This window comes from Xenopus laevis, chromosome 8S, assembly GCF_017654675.1.
Source record: "Xenopus laevis strain J_2021 chromosome 8S, Xenopus_laevis_v10.1, whole genome shotgun sequence".
Classification (NCBI taxonomy): domain Eukaryota; kingdom Metazoa; phylum Chordata; class Amphibia; order Anura; family Pipidae; genus Xenopus; species Xenopus laevis.
This window is the reverse complement of record NC_054386.1, coordinates 43,331,202-43,352,757: the sequence shown is the minus strand read 5'-3', so window position 1 is coordinate 43,352,757 and position 21,556 is coordinate 43,331,202. Positions and strand designations below refer to the sequence as shown.

At 42.4% G+C, this 21,556-nt stretch overlaps 1 protein-coding gene across 2 annotated transcripts; it reads left to right on the top strand.

The window, feature by feature from the left end:
• Positions 1 to 12,251: 12,251 nt before the first annotated feature.
• Positions 12,252 to 21,430, top strand: LOC121397672 (probable RNA-binding protein 18). 2 transcript variants are annotated; one of them, XM_041574812.1, is made up of 3 exons: positions 12,252 to 12,705; positions 19,217 to 19,302; positions 20,878 to 21,430. In XM_041574812.1, the coding sequence occupies exons 1-3, from the start codon at positions 12,478 to 12,480 to the stop codon at positions 21,035 to 21,037; spliced, it is 474 nt and encodes a 157-aa protein (XP_041430746.1). In that variant the 5' UTR covers positions 12,252 to 12,477; the 3' UTR covers positions 21,038 to 21,430. The 2 variants fall into 2 exon arrangements, 1 of the variants encoding a protein (XP_041430746.1); XR_005963824.1 differs by lacking the exon at positions 12,252 to 12,705 and adding an exon at positions 18,629 to 19,080.
• The last annotated feature ends 126 nt before the right edge of the window (positions 21,431 to 21,556 follow it).

Below are 21,556 nucleotides of genomic sequence, written 5' to 3'. Positions count from 1 at the left end.
AGCAATCAGGTTGCTAGGGTTCAAATTAGTGATGTGCCCAACTTCCGGGTTCTTTTTACAGAGCCGTGCCGCCGATGACGTTACAAAAGAGGCAGGGCGAGCAGGAGCGCGGCTATAAAAACGGAAGCCGGCAGTGTAAGGTGGCGGGCGGGGAGAGCAGTAGAAAGAAGAGCTCGATCTGCAGATGGGGTTGCGAGGTCGGGCCGAACCCACCCGACCCATGGGTATCGGGCAGTTTGCACATCACTAGTTCAAATTATCCTAGCGACCATGCATTAATTTGAATAAGGAACTTGAATATGAATAGCAGAGGCCTGAATAGAAGATGAGTAATAAAAAGTAGGATTAACAATAAGGGCCTTGTTTATCAAAATACGATTTTTTCGGACTATTTAAATAAAAAAATATCCGACCAAACTAGAATCCACGATTGGACCTTAACTTTTACTAAAAAATCACAATTTAATAGGATCGAGGACAAACATGAAAATCTAGCGAAAATCCGAATCATGGTCTGCACTAATTCCAGTGAAGACCACAGAAATTACCAAATAGGATAGAGACCTCTCCCATTTACTTTTATACAACTTCTCCACCCCCTCCGTTCACATCTGTCTCTGCTCAAGATATTGCTGAGCACTTCAAAAACAAAATTGACACTATCAGAAGGGACATTACACTACTCAACCCCCCTAGACTTCCATCACCCTCCCTCCACACTCCCCAGTCTCTCCTGTGCTCCTTCACCCCTGTCACAATGAGAAAACTTTTGGCCTCTTCTCACCTTACCACCTGCCCGCTTGATCCAATTCCATCAAAACTTCTCCGCAATACCAATCCTTGTCTAATCAAAGCATTAACTCACGCTCTCAACTGGACTGTTTCCTTCTCGACCAAAACATGCTCTTGTCACCCCCATTCTGAAAAAACCCTCTCTTGATCCCTCCAATTTTGACAACCTCAGACCTATCTCTCTGCTACCTTTCATCTCTAAACTACTTGAGCGCCTAGTCTACAACTGATTAACCTCATTCCTCTCTGACAATAACCTGCTGGACCCCCCACAAGCTGGTTTTAAGCCACAATACTCCACTGAAACTGCCCTGACTCGACTAACTAATGACCTTTTAACTGCTAAAGCCAACAATCATTTCTCACTACTAATACTGCTTGATCTCAGCTGCATTTGACACTGTAGATCACCCTCTCCTCCTCCAGTCCCTCCATTCGCTTGTCCTTCGTGACAATATCACGTCTAGACTACTGTAACTCTCTTTTAATTGGCCTTCCCCTCCAGAGAATGTCACCTCTCCAGTCCATAATGAACACTGCCACGAGGTTCATACATCACAGAAACCGCTCCTCCTCTGTCTTGGCATTCTGTCAATCCCTGCACTGGCTTCCGCTACCTTTCAGAATCAAATTCAAATTAATGACCCTGACATTCAAAGCACTTCATAACTCTGCCCCATCCTACATCTCTGAACTCATCTCTATATACTCACCCAACCGCTTACTACGCTCCTCTACTGACCTGATACTCAAATCTTCTCTCATTACCTCCTCACATGCTCGCATTCAAGACTTTGCAAGAGCTGCATCCCTCCTCTAAAACTCTCTCCCACGGTCTGTCCAACTTTCTCCCAACCTTTCTGCTTTCAAGAAATCTCTGAAAACGCACTTCTTTCGAGAAGCCTACCCTCACTCTGCTTAACTACCAAATGCAACACCGCATACAGTACCACATTTCTCACCCACTTATTTCAATCTCACCCACTCCCACACCTTGTGTATTACTCCCTTCCCTTTAGAGTGTAAGCTCTTTCTGCATAGGGCCTTCCTCAGCTTTTGTACCAGTATTGATTGTGATGTATGTAACTCCATATGTTCTATGTATTGAATTCATGTGATTTAGTTGTATAATCACATTTACTTTACAGTGCTACGCAATATGTTGGCACTATATATATATATATATATATATATATATATATATATATATATATATATATATATATATATATATATATATACATGTTAATAATAATAACCTCGGCAGGTCTGAGATGCCGGATTCTTACTTTTTCCGTCCTTGGGGTATTATAAATCTCTAGTTTTTTCTTTCACAAAAATTTGGATTTTATAGTAAAAAAAACATTTTTTTTTAGTTTTTGGCATTCTGACTTTAATAAATAGCCCTCTAAATGTGTTACAGAGCATTTATTTTTAGATGGGGTCAGTGACCCCATTTGAAAGCTGGAAAGAGTCAGAAGGAGATGGCAAATAATTTAAAAAAAAAACTAAATAATGAAGAATAATGAAAAGCTGCCTAGAATTAGCCATTCTATAGCGTATAAATCTGTAAGCCACCCCCTATAATAATGAACAACTTTTAGGTAAGTAGTCATTGGAAAAATGTTTATTTGGCACTACCACTTTAGTAGTAAAAAGTTGTACATTTCCTTTACAAAATGATTTCTGTGGTTGATAACAATGTATTTCGCTAAAATTAAGTTTCTCCGTGAATGTATTTCTTTACTCCCTCGAATCCTCTCCCGTGCAAAATCGCATCTTCAATCCATTACACAGTCCCATGATGATTTCTTTCATATACCGCCCAGCATATACATTACCACGAGCTACATATACCGTCAGGCTTCAGAAAAGATCTAACAACGTGTCTAAGCTACCCGACTGAATATTCCTTTTCAACAAATGACACGTTCGTCCCACCTTTGTCATTCGACTGTTCGTCTGCCTTTTCATCTGTCATGGGAATGCGACGCCCGTGAGCATAGTCGCGTTACAAGTGACGTCAGCAAGTCGAAACATTTGCTTTGGAAGGCCGGACGTTTTGGCGATTTCTTTGGGGGGGTGGGAGAGAAGAGGTTGGTGATTGTTGTATTATAGTGTTAGGTCTATATTGTTACTAAGCTTTGGTAAAAACTGACATGTTTGCTTTTGTATAGATTATGGGGATGAGGGAAAGGGGGCACCATGCTAGGGATTCCCCCTTGTTTGTTCCCAGATTAAATTCCATCTGTAGCATGTGAGCTTTAACTCAGACGTATCTTCCCTTTCAGCCAGTGTGATTTCAAGGGTGGAGTGGAAAGTGAAATACTGTGGGCCAGGTTTTCTTTTGGCTGTAGCAGGACACTGTCTATCTACATTGTATCATTTGTCATATACACCTGCCAGTATTAATTCACAGAATTGATTACTGTAGACACAGCAGCAGAAACAGCAGGACGAGAAGCAACTCTTTGCATTGGATTTATACATGTTATCAGAATGACTGTGTATTGTATTTACCTCGGCTGCACATCCCTGTCTGGTAAATCTATTGCATCAGCTACAGTCAAACATCCACAGAACAGAATATATTATGAGACCCATTTATCTCCTCACAGACAAATGATAAGCTCTGTGGGTAGGTAACTGTGCAGGCCTAACTGTTGCATAGTATGTCTGCAGCTTACCCCCGCAATTACATTTCTGTGCCATTGTAAGGGACATACCCCCAAATGTAATATTTGGCGTTATCGCAGCACGCATTCGCACTTTTGCGAGTATATTTGCGCTAAGCGGAATGCAATATTTTTCGCACAGATATATTACATAAGCACAAAACAGTAGCAAACGCAAAAATAAGATGAGTCGCAATGAAAGATGTTTTCACTGGAAAAAAACTAATAACCATATACCTTTACCACATATAAAAAAAATGCTGACATATATCTTTACCATATATAACTTGACCACATTTTTAAATTACATGAAGAATAGCGAAAAAACTTACGAAATGCGAACGGTGGCATTGCTCCACGAATATCTTTCTGCAAAAGTTGTACATACACCTTCTTCTCACAACACTGATAGCAAAGTCACGTGAACACAATTACATTGCGATTAGATTGCGAATAACATTTGCACTGAACAGCGACTACAGACACGACTCGTTAAAAAACCAAGCACAATATAAGCAATTTGCGATAAGAAGTTTTATTACATTGATAGCGCAACAGCGCAATAGAGCGCAATAACAAAAGTTCGCAAAGTGAAGGGAAACAGCGGAAACAGTCGCAAATGTAGCAGAACAGTCGCAAAGCGAATTATTACATACCCACTGTCGCAATTCGCTTTGTGAACAGTTTATTCGATTGCGCGTGATATTACATTCCCCCGATAGACTCCTTTCCCTTTAACAACCCGAACATTACTTATTTCCCTCACATATCTTTCATCTCCCTGCTTTGCACAGTCTCCTTATTCTTGCTTAAAGGAACAGTAACACCAAAAAAATTAAAGCGTTTAAAAGGAATGACAATGTAATGTACCAATACCTGCAATGGCATGTGTGCTTCAGAAACACAACTATAGTTTTTTATAAACAAGCTGCCATGGAGGCAGCCAGTCAAGCACAGGGTACACAGCAGATAACAGATAAGCTCTGTAGTATAGAATGGGATTCTTCAGAACGTAAACGTTATCTGCTGTGTATCCTGTGCTTGAATAGCTGCCCCCATGGCTACACAGCAAATTGTTTTTATAAACTATAGTAGAGTTTCTGTAACAAACACACCAGTTGTACCAGTGCAGCACAACAGTACATTATATTTTCATTCTTTTAAAACATAAATGTTTTGGTGTAATTGTTCCTTTACAGGAGAAAGAAACCCTTTATATTAAAATCCCCTACCTTACATAGACCCCCCCTCCCTGCTCCCCTCCAGCCTAGGTGTTTCCCTCGGTAAATGCCCCTAACTTTTTACTTACCCCTCATTGCAGATTCAGTGCATCTGAGTTCATGGGTGACATCTTCTCTTCGGTAATCTTCCGGTCTTCTTCCAGCGCTTCTCAATTTCCTTGACTTTCAGAAAGCACATGCACAGTTGTTTAAAAAATGGCAGGCTACTCCAACTGCGCATGTGCCGATACAGAGCTTACTTCACGAACATTACAGAAAAGAATTAGATGGTGCTCGTGAACTCTGATTCTCTGAATCTGCAACGAGGGGTAAGTAAAGATTTAGGGGCATTTACCGAGGGTAACACCTAGGCTGGGGGAGAGCAGGGAGGGTGTCAATGTAGGGGATTTAAATATTAAGAGTTTGGTTCCTTTATACATCCACTGCGCACAAGAAGTGTGGTTCTTTAAAATGGGCACAAAAATGTACTCACATTAACACCATTCCTTAAAGGTACTTGCATTCATACACACTTTTTGCAAATGTGGATTGCCATGTGTTTCATTAGCCCCAGGAAGTGCACAGATAGAATTTGAGGAACCCTGGAATTACTGCCAGCCTGGTCATGGGCATGCATCTGTCCTGGACCACCTCAACATGTAGCCAGAATGACTGGCCCATTAAAGCCTGTGGCAAGAAGATAACTGGCTCTCCCAACTACATAAGTTGATGGAGGTTAGGATGGTGAAAGAAAGATATCATACATGCTCTATTTCTTTTGAGCTTTGAGTACTGTGTTTAGCAGTCAATGTTATGGCATTGTACTGACAATGGGCAGTAATAGTTTACTCTGTGTTAGAAACAGTAGAACTCAGGGGGCGGATCAAAATAGCGTAAATTCTGGGAAAACATAAAAACTCCAGGTGGGGGGGCACTGCTTGTCTGTATGGGTCTATGAAATTCTGGGATAATGTAAAATCCGGTGAATGTAAATTGGGGTTCTACTGTATGTACAAAGTCCGACCACTGTAATGCGCTTGTAGTCCTAACTGCATCTACATGGGATCCTTGGTAGGCTTTCTAAGGTTTAGTAAAAAGGCTTTTTTTTTTTAAATACCTTCATAAAACTGTGTTTGTATTCAGGTTTGTTGCTGGATTTATCACAGATGTATTGTGATAGATGTGAAGTATAACATACCAATATAATCATGCTGATGTTTCTTTGTCTTTTTTTTTTTTTACTTTGCTTATTTTAACTTTTCTTTTCAGAACTGTTTGTCAATGGAACACAATCTCCAAAGCAATAGCAGATAGACAGGAGCCGACAACCACGGGTAGTATTAAGATAAAAAAACATCTTTGTTTCCAAGCATCTTTAAAAACTCATCTTTGTTTCCAAGCATCTTTAAAAACACAAACAGGCATCAATGGAACACAACCCTAAAATGTTACCACTTGAAAATGCATCAATTCTGTCTGAGGGCTCTTTACAAGATGGTCATCACTTGTGGATTGGCAATGTGGATCCTAAAATAACAGAGTGAGTTTTTCTTACATAAGCTTATGAAAGTATAAGTATATACATACGGTTAAAAATATTCATCAGATTCAATCCATCCAAAATCATCTATGGGTTTACCTGGAATTTATACTGTTGATCCCCCCGATCAACAGTATAAATTCCAGGTAAACCCACATACATGAAATGTAGCTTTCTGCTTCTTTGCCTGGTATCACATAATACTTATTCTTATCATCTTATTCATTAAACTTGCTGTCTAGATTGATTGGGAAGGACTGCTTCTGCTATTTCTGGGGAATGAAAAATAGTTCCAGTAGCTAGATCACCAACATGTTTCGACCTTAGCCTGGGTATTCACGGACATAATAAATATGTTAAATCACTCATGAGCCCTGTTATGGTCATGTTTTGCCATCTTTTATTTTGTAGGCCACTTAATGAAAACAAAGAGGCATGAGTTCTCAAATAATTACTTTACTCCTCTAAAATGCAGAGGACATTTCTTCCTAGGTTATTCCTAAACGCAGACATTAAACTGTAATATGCTAAACAAAAACAAGAGCAAAATACTTCTCTCTAAATTTGTAACATTGCTTTCCCATCTACATTCTTCACTACTGATAAATGTTCTGGTAAACTTTCCCCTTGCTTTCATGCCTCCTGTAACATTTTTTTTGCATGTTAACGCAATTAACTGACATTGCAGTATGAAGTGATGGGTAGGGGTATTATGAACTTGATATATTTAAGCGTTTTTCTTTTGAACAGGTATCACCTTTTAAAACTTCTTCAAAAATTTGGAAAAGTAAAGCAATTTGATTTTCTGTTTCACAAATCTGGACCACTTGATGGACAGCCCAGAGGATACTGTTTTGTAAACTTTGAGACAAAAGCCGTAAGTAAGAACTTTTTTCAGTTATAAAATCAGTGGATAGGGGAGCCCAGAGTGGAGGTCACTTAGGATGACATCTAGACTTATCTGCTATCTTGCATTTTCCAAGAACTAAAGCAAGTTGACACATAGAGGCATATTTATCAAGGGTCGAATTGCGATTTGAAAAAACTACGAAATTTGAATTCAAAAAGTTTTTTTTGGTCGAATAGGTCCGTTTTCGATCGAATAGGTCAGTATTCGGCTGAATTCGAATCGAAGGAATAGCCCATTCGATCAAATTTGATTAGAAGTTTTGACTCCAAATTGCCCCATAGGCAATTCCTCAGGTTTTAGTTGGCGAATGGTCCAAGCTGTATTATTTTTCAAATTCCAATTGAATTTGGAATATTCCTTAGTCGAAGTACACAAAAAATAGCTTTATATTCGAATTTATTTTCATTAGAAAATTCACCTTGACCTTTGATAAATCTGCCCCATAGTGGTTTAATATTATAGGGGTCCTTAAGAAATACCTCCACATTGCTTTCCTTTTCTGTTTTTAAGCAAAAGAAACTTACTTACACTTACTTACTTACACTGTATAAATTATTTAAATATTATTTAATATTTATTAATATATAATTATAAAATATATTTAAATATTTTCTTTATTCTTGGGATTACACAAGCACAGCAAGCAGGCAGCCAGCATTTTAATAAAGTTATAAAGGCAAGCTTTGCATCATACCAAAACTTTGTGGCAAAAATAGGGAACCTAATGACTGTGCTCATAGTTTCTAGCTCATTTTAAGCCCATTTTTAAATACGCTTAAATACAGGTACAGGGGGCTGAGCCAATGAGATGAGTTGTAAAGCTCGCCTCAAGCAGCAGCGCCAAACGTGTTGCCAGGGGCAGCAAAAAGCCGGTACCTTAAGAGAGGAATTACCAGTTTTTAAACTGGAATTTTGGCTTTACTAGTGCAAGAACGCAAAAGTGATCTCTACACTAGCATTGCAGCCTCCCCCGGACCCCGGTGCAGGAAAGGTAAGCGAGAGAGGGGAAATTGCAGGAGGCACCTCAGAAACGCCTCTGAACAGGTATGAATGTTTTAATTAAAAACTTTTTTGAACTGTTATTATACAGCTTTTTAAGTCTGGATGACAGGTCTCCTTTTAAAGGACTACATACAAATGTTCTGTTTGCCTTGACCACAGTAATGCACCATTATGTTTGAATGATGTAATCTTGTTGCTAAAGCTAATGGGTGGGTGTAGCTCATTTGTTTCCTGTGGTTCTGTTCATGCCCCCCCCAAAGGCATTAGTAGACTAGATGTCCTGTTGAGACAGACAAGCTGCAGTTGTGGTCTTATACATGCTACATTATAGCTGGATGTAACTCATTCCAAACAATAAACAGGAGACTGCTGTAATGATCATTATTTAATTCATATTCTTAAAAAAGGTTTGTATTTTATTTTGTGCATGAAGCAGAGCAAACCATTCATTGTCTCAATGGGAAAATGGCCCTTTCAAAGAAACTTGTGGTAAGATGGGCCCATGAACAATTTAAGGTAAAGTATGCAAAACGTTAGTTGTGTTTATGGGGTCTGTTTTATCATGCAGTGATCAGGGTTTTCTAACTGGAGGTCCAGCAACTGCTATTAATGTGAAAAAACTGTAATTATAATAAATTTCATTTATTCAGAGATTGACTGGAGTAATGGAGTCGTCAAGTCAGAAAAAAGCACACAGATATGTGAATATACTAAATGCCATTTTTTCTTCTCGAGTGTTTTAAGGTGGCCATAGACATAGCAATTACGATCCTTCTTGGAAAAGATCTTTCCAAGAAAGATCGTTTGTTTCAATACACATGTGTAGAGCTGAATCGTCAGATAAACAGGTAGATATACAGGTAGATATACTTGTAGAAACAATAGACTTCTACCTGTATCTGTCGATCTGTATCTGACGATTCAGCACAAACAATGACCGATATTCAGGTTCATTCAAAGGCATCCGATTAAAATTTTCCGTCCAGCCCGATCGATCAAGAATACTTGGATATCAGTCGGCTGTTTTCCCACCATACACACAACGAATATTGTATGAAAACTCAAGAACCGGACTTATTCAATTTGGGTGCAAGGTCCAGAGCTTTATGTACAGTATATAATTATTGAAAAATTCTTGCAAAATTCAAATTCTATTTATTGTGTACAAAAATCCGACGTTTCAGCCCCCATTTTTTTTTTTTTAATTATTATTATTTCTATTTGTCATACACTTTATGAATTTGATTTCTAAGATCAAGCAGTAGCAGGCAATAATCAGATCAGGATGCAGCATGCAAGCTTTGTGAGGAGTAAAGTGTCCCAAAATTGTTCTCTAAAACAGTGGAGACTCATTCTCTTGAATGATTACTTGCACTTTACAGTCTGACAGTCTACTTGGAGAACACTACCAATAAAGTTTTGTGGTTGGTTTATTTTTTTATGTTTTTAGCTAGGTCCCTTAGTTCCAGTGAATGGAGAAACATTCTAGAGAACTGTGTGCTTCCAACATTTTGGGGGGGGCACTTTTTGTTTCTCCAAAAAAAGCATCCAGTGGTCCGGGCATTATGCTCGAGGTCACTGATATTCTTGTGTCTGAAATGGAGCAAATTCCCACAGCTATGTTCCAAAATTTAGTGTAAAGCCTTCTGGACGAGTGGAGTTACAAAGATGATCCAGTTACTGTTCTAATTTTCTTCTTGGAAAAAGGAAGAGGTTTTTCCCCGTTCGAGGCGAATTTTAGAGGTTTTAGATCGGATTTTTTCATGATTATCTGTGTCAGAAAGACGTTAGGCTGTTTTCACTTGGATACAAGGGTTGAATTTATGGATTATTTGACTTTTTCATCCTCATCTGATGTTACCTGCCTTTCCAAAATTTTGAAACCAAGAGTAGTAATTTGAAATTAGTACTCAATTTGCTGCGATAGCAACCTCTGCTATCATAGTAAGGTAAGGTTTTTCACTAGATATTGGAGCATTTTTGGTGGGATTTAATTGTCGCAAGACCAAGTCAAGTTCTTCAACTCTGGTCACAGCAAATCAAAAGACTTATTGCAATGAGGAAATAATGAAACTAAAATAGCCAGATTTGTCAAGAATGTTATTGTATTCTGTAGCATTAAGGTTGGCTTAGCCTAAACCACTAAAAAAAAGAAACCCTAGATCTTGGGGTCTTCAGCAGATGCTGTTGTCCTGCATCTGCCTATCTTAGTCATATTTGTTAGACTGCCATATTGTGAAGCTGTTTCAACACTCAAGATATCCACCCTGCTCAAAATTCCAGTGGCAGTGGCCTTTACACCAGTACAGCCGATGCATGGTGTTGCACATGGTAATGTCAGAGTTGTGTTCGACTGCTTGCCCATGAACAATCTGTGCTTGCAACAATTATTTCTCTTGTCTAGATTGGGGGACACAGGCACCATGGGGATGAAGATCCTGTTGCTTGGAGAAAGGACACTAAAAGGTTAAAGTGGCTCCTCCTCCTCCTGGCTTCATCCCTGCCTACCTCCTCAATCCCCAGTTTTCTTTTAGTGTCCTCAGAAGGAGGATGGACACTTCGTGGCTGGGAGCAATGGTACAGATTTAAGTATCATGCCACTACTGGGGTCAGTGTTTCTCTTCCAGAACCCCTCCAGCCAAGGACTTCTGATCTGAAGATGCTCTATAGCCTTCCCGCTCTACGGAGGCTGCAGGCTGGGGAGCTCCCCCCCACACTACCCTGGGCAACTGGTTCCCGCTCTCCGGAGGCTGCACCAGTAGCCACAACGGAGGGTATACCTTTTATTGAGCATTCCTGGCTGGCACAAGGAGGTAAGTCAATTCCCTCCTCCCTCCCCCATTACATGCTGCCTGTCAGCTCTGCAGAAAGGCATTTAGTTTCACTTTCACTGCTATTCTCTGACAGAGATTTCGCTAGGCATTTAGTTTCACTTTCACTGCTATTCTCTGACAGAGATTTCCCTAGGCATTTAGTTTCACTTTCACTGCTATTTTCTGACAGAGATTTCCCTAGGCACAATAGTTTCATTTCACTGCTTTTCTCTGAATTCCCTACAGGGGGACATAGGACACAGCCAGTGGCGTAACTACCGAGGAAGCAGACCCCGCAGTCGAGTGGGGGCCCGGGGGTACAGGGGGCCCGGTGGGGGCCCGGTGGGGGCCTGCTTCCTCAGTAGTATGCACGACCAGCAGAAGCTGTTTGGTGAATCCAGCGGTCTCTAGGACCGCTCCGCCGTCCTGTCTTCCATCGTGGCTCTGCCCCTCCCACTCCACTCCTCTCCTCTGTTCTCGCGCTGCTGCTGTCTCCTGTGTGAGTGTCCCAGCTCAGTATGTATGCAGTAGCGTTATTAAGGCCCTAGCAGTGGGGGGAAGTCCTGGTCCTTTCCTGTTCTGTTCTGTTCTGAAGGGGGGGGGGGAGTCCTGTTCTGAAGGGGGGTGGGGTAGCCCTGTCCTGTTCTGAAGGGAGGGAAGTCCTGTCCTGTTCTGAAGGGGGGGGAGTCCTGTCCTGTTCTGTTCTGAAGGGGGGGGAGTCCTGTTCTGAAGGGGGGTGGGGTAGTCCTGTCCTGTTCTGAAGGGAGGGAAGTCCTGTCCTGTTCTGAAGGGGGGGGGAGTCCTGTCCTGTTCTGAAGGAAGGGAAGTCCTGTCCTGTTCTGAAGGGGGGGGGAGTTCTGTCCTGTTCTGAAGGGAGGGAAGTCCTGTCCTGTTCTGAAGGGGGGTGGGGTAGTCCTGTCCTGTTCTGTTCTGAAGGGGGGTGGGGTAGTCCTGTCCTTTTCTGAAGGGAGGGAAGTCCTGTCCTGTTCTGAAGGGGGGGGGGTGTCCTGTTCTGAAGGGAGGGAAGTCCTGTTCTGAAGGGGGGGGGTCCTGTCCTGTTCTGAAGGGAGGGAAGGAAGTCCTGTCCTGTTCTGAAGGGGGGTGGGGTAGTCCTGTTCTGTTCTGAAGGGGGGGGAGTCCTGTTCTGAAGGGGGGTGGGGTAGTCCTGTCCTGTTCTGAAGGGGGGGAAGTCCTGTCCTGTTCTGAAGGGGGGTGGGGTAGTCCTGTCTTGTCCTGAAGGGGGGGGTAGTCCTGTCCTGAAGGGGGGGTCCTGTTCTGAAGGGGTAGAAGTCCTGTCCTGTTCTGAAGGGGGGTGGGGTAGTCCTGTCCTGTTCTGAAGGGGGGGAAGTCCTGAATGGCCCGAGTCCACCTCCGCATTGCAGAGTCACCAGGTGGCTTCTTTACACCACTGCTCAGTGCCCTGCTAGTGACTCACAAACACCTATAATCTTCTAGCTCAGCCCAGGATACAAACAGTGCGCGGGAAAACCAGGGATACACTCCTCATTATATATAATGTACCCCAATGTGTGCTGCCTGGCCCCACTCCTGCTGGGGACTTGTGCCTTTTGCCTCCTGCCTACCCCGTCACATGCCGCTTGGAGGTAGGGGTAACAGATGCTGCTTAGCTCAGGCTTTTACCAACTGCACAGCGAGGCCCCCGTTCCAGCAGATCCTACCGGGGACTGTCCCCCTTCACCCCGGACACAAGCCAAGTAACTCCCTAAAGCAAGAGCAACGGCCAGGATGGAGGGTGAGCAATAAGCGCTACGGGAACAAGCTATGTGGGTACTACAGGTGCCGAGGGATTAATAGCAAGCTACTGGCATGATGATTTTTGTGTTTTGTGAGGCGGGGTCATTTGAGACATTGCATTTAATCCCATTAATTAAAAATTACACTATAGTGCTAATGTTGCGTTACTGTAACCATATAAAGGCACAAGGCTGCAGGCTGAGTTATACAGGGAACTCTGAGTATCACTCATGTATTATAAGGGATAATGTACCCCCTACTGTAAATGATAAGGATATTAGAAGTCACTGAGGGGTCTGTGACCATATAAAGGCACAAGGCTGCAGGCTGAGTTATACAGGGAACTCTGAGTATCACTCATGTATTATAAGGGATAATGTACCCCCTACTGTAAATGATAAGGATATTAGAAGTCACTGAGGGGTTGTTCTGTGACCATATAAAGGCACAAGGCTACAGGCTGAGTTATACAGGGAACTCTGAGTATCACTCATGTATTATAAGGGATAATGTACCCCCTACTGTAAATGATAAGGATATTAGAAATCACTGAGGGGCACAAGACGACAGAATCTTTAACATATTTTACATGAATTACACTTAAGTGAGAAAGGCAGCTTTTTATGCACATAATTAACACTATCAGCATAGAAAGAATGAGGGCGGTAAGGATACAAATCACATTTATTGCACTGCCTTGTGGTTGTTTAACTCTTTCCTTGCCTTAATGTGCAAAGTTGTAATTGTGCATGTAATTGGCACTTTGCCACCCTTCTATAGTTCTGGGCTATTTATATCTGAAATCGTGAGTGTGCCATCCTTCTATTAGTTCTGGGGATATTATACATAAAATTCTCCCACTATTTTCTGCAGAGGGGGCCCTGAAATTGTTTTTTGCAGGGGGGCCCTGGCATCCGAAGTTACGCCACTGGACACAGCTTCTTCTATCCCTCTCCCTCTTGTGCCTGTAACTGCATTTTTACCTTCCTGCCAGGTTCTCAGTGCCATTCCCAGCGACTTTCGCGCCACTATCTGTGGCTGCACCTATTTCATTGCGCACGTGTCACTGCACACGCGACTCACGGGCGCCATCCTACTAAGGTACTATACCAAAGCCCGGGAAACCTCTCTGGCGCCCATTTTGGATCCGCATCTCTCTCTCCAACACTGAGCGTTTCCAGCCTCACTGTCTCTCACAGGGAAGAACAAGGCACCATTCCTTCCTACCTTGGTGAACAGGTAGTTACACTTCCCTTAATCTTTCTCTAGGGGATTAACACTTCCCCCTCTCTATGGGACCTACTGTGGGGTTTTTCACTACTTCCCTTTGTCTCCACAGATCACACTCTAAGGGAGAGGTGGTTCACTCCTCTGAACTCTCCTAATATTCACCAATATCTTTACTACTGGGTGGCACTATCTACATAGTATAGCCATGATGAGCAGGGCAGATGACCAGTCCCTTCCCAAGCAGGCAACTGCACGTACCACCAATGCAAATTAGTATTTGGCATGGGCTACTTGCAGACCTAAATTTGCTAGCGTTTGGCTGAGCCAATATGTGAAGCCTGTAAGACTGCAGCAGTCACTGCACAATTACAATCCCACACAGCCCTTCCAGCCAGCTCTGCGACAGCTACGGCTAATCAAACGAGCTCGGATTCTGAATTGGTGTGCGCTCTATCTATAGCAGGTCTACAAAATCTAGCCAGAATTCGGAGACTCTAGATAAGGTCCTACAGCACTTATCTACACAGCCTAAAAGACCGTTCACTCAGCAGTCGGCCACAAAATTACCTCCCCTTTCCCCACCTGTTTTGCCTGATGAACAGGAAGAGGCATCGGGAAGAGGGACAGATCCTATCCGCAGATGAATAGGATATGGATACCCCTAGATCACAAAGAGAGGTTGAGAGCCTGATTCAGGCACACCCCACCTTCAGCAGAGCCAACCAAAAACATTTTCAAGAGGCAAAAGAAGTCTTCTTGTGTCTTTCCAGCCTATGACAGCTGGATGACATTGTTAAAGCACAATGGAAAACGCCAGACCATAGAGTCCAATTTTCCAAGCGCTTTACTCAAACTTATCCTTTTACTGTACAGACCTTAGTTTTCACCCCCAGCTGTGGACCCACCGGTCTCGAGATTGTCAAAGACCACCACCATTCCAGTAGCCGATGCGGCTTCCTTTAAGGATCCTATCGACAAACGTCTTGAGGGTTTCTGCAAGTCGATTTTTACAGCAGCAGGCGGAGCTCTCTCCAACCTATTTTCGCCACCCCATGGGTATCCAGGTCAATGGAGGTTTGGGTGGAACAGGTGGCCCAACTCATGGCTCAGAAGACCCCTCCACAGACCTCTTCTAGGAGCCTGCCTAAATAGCTCAGTCGGTAGAGCGCATGGCTCAGGTCAATTGCCTGGTACAAAAGGTTGTGGATCGATTCCCACCTCTGCTAAAAACTCAGCTCCAGAGCAGCTCTGGTATGCTGTGCTTTAACCAACTCTCAATAGTGATGGAAGGGCAAGTGCCAGAAGCCCGTCATCCGCTTTCCATTTGGACGCAAACATATTTTTGCGTAGCAGTCCTGGACGCGGCTAAGCTCGTCGCAAGGGCTTTGGCATAATCCATTGCAGCCAGCGGTTTCCTTTGGCTAAAGAACTGGTCAACAGATCTTAACTCAAAGTGGTCTCTGCTTGGTCTCCCATTCTCGGAAAACAACTTTTTGGCGCTGAACCAGAGAAGGTAATTTTTCAAGTTACAGGAGGCTTCTGCAAAACAGACCCAAGAGGACTACCTTAAAAAGGTGACCATTTTTTCATCCCTTTTGCCAACATAAGAGCCAGAGGTCCCAACATGAAAAACAACAAGCTCCAACCCGCCCCAGGTTGCAGACAAGGCAGAGCACTTCTTGGTCAGGAAGCAGAGCAGCACCTAAGCCCGCACTGGACAAAACAGCCTCCGCAAAAGCCCCCGAAAGCTTACCCATAGGCTTACCCATAAGTCACTTTCGGGAGGGGTGACGGCAGAGAGTACTGGACCCCTGGGTCCTACATATCATATCCCAGGGCTATCTCATAGAATTCGCTCAGCTACCCCGAGGTGATTTTCCATCTCAAGGCTCCCTACTGGAGAACCCAGGCACTCAGCGTTCCAAGGGGTTCTACACGACCTGACTGCCTCCGTGGTAGTAAAGGCGGTCCCTCAAAGGGAAAGGGGCTTCGGTTTCTACTTAAAGCTGTTTATAGTACCCAAAAGGATGGATCTTTTCGCCCAGTGCTAAACCTAAAGGCCCTAAACGACCATGTAAAGAAGCACCACTTCAAGAGGGAATCCATCCAGACAGTCCTAATGTCCCTGAATTTAGAGGATTAAATGGCGGTGATCGACATCAAAGATGCATACCTGCATGTCCCCATACATCCCAACCATGACCGGTTCCTTCGCTTTTCAGTGGCAGTAGAACATTGGTAATTCCTGGCACTCCCCTTCTGACTATCCTCCGTGCCAAGGGTATTCACAAAGGTCATGGCTGCGGCTCTAGAGGACCTGCGACTGCAGGGAGTGAGTGTCATACCATACCTGGACGACCTACTGGTAAAGGCCCGTTCCATGGCACTGGCCGCAACTCATCTCCTGACACTAACGCTGTTAGGCTGGCAGATAAACTTCCAAAAATCTCAACTTCAAAAAATCAGAACTAGTTTGAACCTCAATCAATTGGTGGCTTCGACCAACAACACTTCAATCAGGAAAATCATTCCCCGATCACCAGTGGACAGTCATCACAACAGATGCCAGTCTACAAGGTTGGGGAGGAGTATTGGGAGACCTAACGGTACAGGGACATTGGTCACAGAAAGAACTACTCCCCATCAACATCCTGGAATTAAGAACAATCATTGCTCCACTGGTCAGGCAGACTTCAAGATCTACATGTAAGAATGCAGTCAGACAATGTGACAGCGGTGGCTTACATCAACCACCAAGGAGGCACAAGGAGTCAAGCGGCCCTCGCAGAAGCACAGCGAATTCTTCTGTGGGTGGAACACACAGTACCAGCTATCTCCGCAGTTCATATCCCTGGAGTGGACAATTGGATAGCAGATTTTCTCAGCCGAGAGACCTTAGATCAGGGCGAGTGGAGCCTACACCCAGAGGTTTTTCAACTGATTCTGGCAAGGTGGGCCACTCTGGAAGTAGACTTAATGGCATCCAGGTACAACAACAAGCTTCCAAGGTTCTTCACAAGAAGCAACGACCCTAGCAGTGGACACACTGGTGGTTCTGTGGCAGTTTCGCCTAGCATATGTCTTCCCACCACTGGCACTTCTGCCAAGGGTAATCAAGAAGCTTAGAAACACTTCTAGTGGCACCCTACTGGCCACACCACACTTGGTTCGAAGAGCATATAAGTTTATCAGTGGACGCACCATTCCACCTTCCAGACAGAATGGATCTGTTATCTCAGGGACTGATCCTCCACCCGAGTTCACCATGGCTAACTTTAACGGCATGACACTTGAAGCCCTAATCCTAGCCAGATCAGGAGTTCCACAGGGTATGGAGGACATTCATATCCTGGTGTAAATCTAAAGCCAAAGATCCACAGTCTTGGGACGAAAGTAGCCTATTGTTATTCCTTCAGGAGGGTTTAGACAAAGGGCTGGCGCTCAGCTCACTGAATGTTCAGGGATCAGCCTAATCTATCCCTTTTCAGCAGCAGCTTGCAATGATGCCCAACATCAAGACCTTCCTCCAGGGAGCATTGAGGATGATACCTTCATACCGTCATACAATCCCTCCCTGGGATGTCAATATGGTACTTTCCATATTGTAGGAACAACCGTTCGAGCCATTGGATTCAATTCCATTACCTGTGCTGACTCTTAAGGTAGTTTTTCTATTAGCCATCACTTCGGCTAGACGAGTTTCAGAACTAGCAGCTCTATCCTGTCGTCCACCATTTTAGATTTTTCACAAGGACAAGGCGGTGTTGAGACCTACCCTGGATTTTCTTCCTAAGGTGGTGTCAGAATTCCATCTTAACCAGGACCTGGTGGTTCCTTCATTTTGTCCTGAACCAAAGACAAAGTTCGAACAGTTACACAACGTAGATGTGGTTCGTTCCCTCAGAACATATACCAGGGCTACCACGAGCAGAAGGAGGCTAGACAACCTCTTTGTCTTACCAGAAGAACCACGGAAAAGCCTTACGGCATCTGAGGCCACCATTGCAAGATGGATTAGGTCAACAATCTTGAAGGCCTATGAGGTACGAGGTAAGGCAACACCCTTCCGGGTTCAACTCATTCTACTTCTTCGCTTAGCACTTCTTGGGCGGTTCGCCACCAGGCTTCATCAGAACAGGTCTGTAGGGCTGCAGTGTGGTCATCCACACACACCTTTTCCAAATTCTACAAGGTGCATACATTCGCCTCAGCTGAAGCGAGCTTCGGGACGAAAGTGTTGCAGGCGGTTATTCCCTGAACACTAGGGGTAAAAAGTCCCGCCCTCATGGGTAGCTTTGGGGACGTCCCCATGGTGCCTGTGTCCCCCAATCTAGGCAAGAGAAAAATAGATTTTTGTACTTACCGTCAAATACTTTTCTCTTGTCCTACATTGGGGGACACAGGCCTTCCCTCCCTGTATTAGTTCAAGTTAATGTTGATCAGTTAATATCTCATATAATTGTTATTGTTCAAATACCAACAAGTTCAAACAGGAGATGGTTCATACCGTGCTTAGCTTGCATTGGGGAGGTGCTCCTTCTCTTCACATGGGCAATTGGTAGGGCTCTTCATCTCTTCTTCGGTCAGAAAACTGAGGATTGAGGAGGTAGGTGGGGATGAAGCCCAGAGCAGGAAGAGGAGGAGCCACTTTAACCTTTTAGTGTCCTTTCTCCAAGCAACAGGATCTTCATCCCCATGGTGCCTGTGTACCCCAATGTAGGACAAGAGAAAAGGATTTAACGGTAAGTACAAAAATCTATTTTTCCTTATGCTGATTTTGCTCTCAGAGACAGTTTGAAACTTGGCATGGAGTTTTCCAACTGAGGAGCAGCACTAGTAGGGCAGAAATTGCATGTTCTGATTAGTTGGAAAGGATGCATCCTGTGATGGTGCCACACTGAAATGCACTGTTTATATAGTATACTTCCTGAAAACAGATGAAACCCTGGTTTTCAACTCAATCAAATTTTGTAAGGTACTATGTTGCCTGCAAATTAATTGTGTAGTGCAGGGTTACAACAAAAACACATTAAAACAAAACATGGTGTCATATCAAAAATAAAATTGTGCTGTTATAAATTATGTATCTTTCAGGGGTCACATTGGGTTCCAGGATCTTGAGTTTGGCACAACTGCTTAAAATGTAAGAAGTAGCTGCAGCCAGACATAGTCACTAATAGCCAAGCATTCAGTGCAATTGTTTGCATGCTTAATTACACTTTTCTCTGTTAACAAATACATATTTAGTCAATTTTGTATTTTTTTAATCCTCTTATCAGAGATATGATAACTATAAAAGTGAAAAAGTTTTACCGATCAGTCTTGAGCCATCTTCAAGCACAGAACCAACTCAATCTACCCTGAGGTGAGTATAATGCTTCTGCCTTAACATTATTCGGGTTCCCAGTTGGTCTACACAAAGGTAAAAATCACTAATCTTTCCCTAATACAGAAGGATTTTACAACATATAAAAAAATATAACTTGTTCCCCTAAAAATACATTAAAATGTTCAGGTTTAATAATAGTTCTTAAACAAAGATAATTTAGCTGTAGTAAGGTATTAAATTTGTTTTGTTTCTCTAAAAAAAAAATTCAGTTAAGTTGCCAAATAGTAGGCTAGAACAATATTGGTTTGGACATGGTGCCAAATACTGATTTGTGCTGCAAAGACATTTTAAGTGAAATTATTTTTAAATCTCACTGTCCCAGAAATTGTATGTCTAATTTTTATCAGGTTAGAAAGCTCTGACATATTCTTTTTTATAAAAACAGTATACAATCTCACTTCAGGCACAATTTTTTATCATTCATATCTACTTAAAAGGGTTGTTCACCTTTATGTTAACTTTTAGTATTTTATAGAATGGCCAACTTTTCATTTGGCCTTCATTTTTATTTTGTAATAGTTTTTAAATTATTTGCCTTCTTCTGACTCTTTCCTGCTTTTAAATGACTGACCCCATCTAAAAACAAATGCTCTGTAAGGCTATAAATGTATTGTTATTGCTACTTTTTATTACTCGTCTTTCTATTCAGGTCCTCTCCTATTCTAGTCTCTTATTCAAATCAGTGTATGGTTGCTAGGGTAATTTGGATCCTAGCAACCAGATTGCTGAAATTGGAAACTGGAGAGCTTCTGAATAAAAGCGAAATAACTCAAAAACCACAAGTAATAAAAAATGAAAAGAGATTGAAATTTGTCTTAGAATATAACTGTCAACGTCATACTAAAAGTTATCACAAAAGGGAACAACCCATTGAATCATCGCAGAATTAATGTTACACTATGGGACAGCATTTGCAATACCTGTCTGACATGCACAATGTAGAGCAATAAGTGATTTGTTGTTCAGACTAATTGGAAATATAATTGTGTAAAATCCTGGAAAACTTGAATAAGTTGCAGTAAGACCCATGAGTGCTTTGCTTTTTAAAATGTAATTTTAAGCCAATGTTCCAATTCAAAATATTCAATGATTTGAAAGTTATTGCTAATTGCCTTGTTCGTTTACCACAATGCAGAAATATGCATCACAAATCTGCTGCAGCCAAGACTTTCATTTCCACAATGCCACATGTCAGTTAATCACAGAGGGGCTCGTTTATAAACACTGGGCTAATTTGCCCATTTTCAGTAACCTATAGCAACCAATAAGTGTCTGGCTATTTTTCAGCCAACTGCAGGTTGAACAATGAAAGCCAACATCTGATTGATTGCCATAGGTTACTGCCCAGGTGCAGATTTGCCCAGTATTTATAAATGAGCCCCACTATATGCAAAGCATTGTGGGTATTGGAAACTTTGCTGAAGGAGAGATACAATAAAAACAAAACCTTTTTGCGGTGGACCTCACCTTAAATTGTATTTTGCATTGCAGTTGTTTAGGTTACTTGTACATAAAAAACCCAGCTGCTCCAATTTAATTTCTTCATTCTAGTGTCAGCACCAAGATTAAAGCCATTGAAGCCAAACTGAAAATGATGGCAGAAAATCCAGATCCATTGCTCCCTGGACAGTCCTCCTATTCCTACTTCAAGGCAAATGAAAAGAAAAAAATCACACCGTACCATAAATCTTCACTGAAATCAAAGAGATGACGTTACATCTGCGATGCCCTACTCTTGTGTCACAGGCGGCAGCTTTTGCTGCAGAACTAAGCAAACATCACGTGACTCTTAACGGATTTCTGCAGACTAAAGTGTGAAAAACACAGTCATGCATATTCCAATTTTGTTTTTGTTAACCCAAGTATTTTTACTTGAGTCCTGTATTAATACTTGAGAAAGTTTTTAGAAAACATACAGTAAATTTAGCAGCATTGCACAAATTTGAAACTTTTTGTACAGCAATTAGGAAATCCTAGAATGTCCCAATAACAGATTCTATGTTACATTTATGACTGCATGCATATCTTTATTATTTATTTTTTATAGGTTTATAATTATTTGCCTTTTTCTTCTGACTCTTTGCAGCTTTCAAATGGGCATTGCTGACGCCTTCTAAAAAGCAAATGCTCTGTAAGGCTACACATTTATCGTTATTGCTAATTTTTATTACTCATCTTTCTATTCAGACCCTCTCATATTTATATTCCAGTGTCTTATTCAGATTGATGC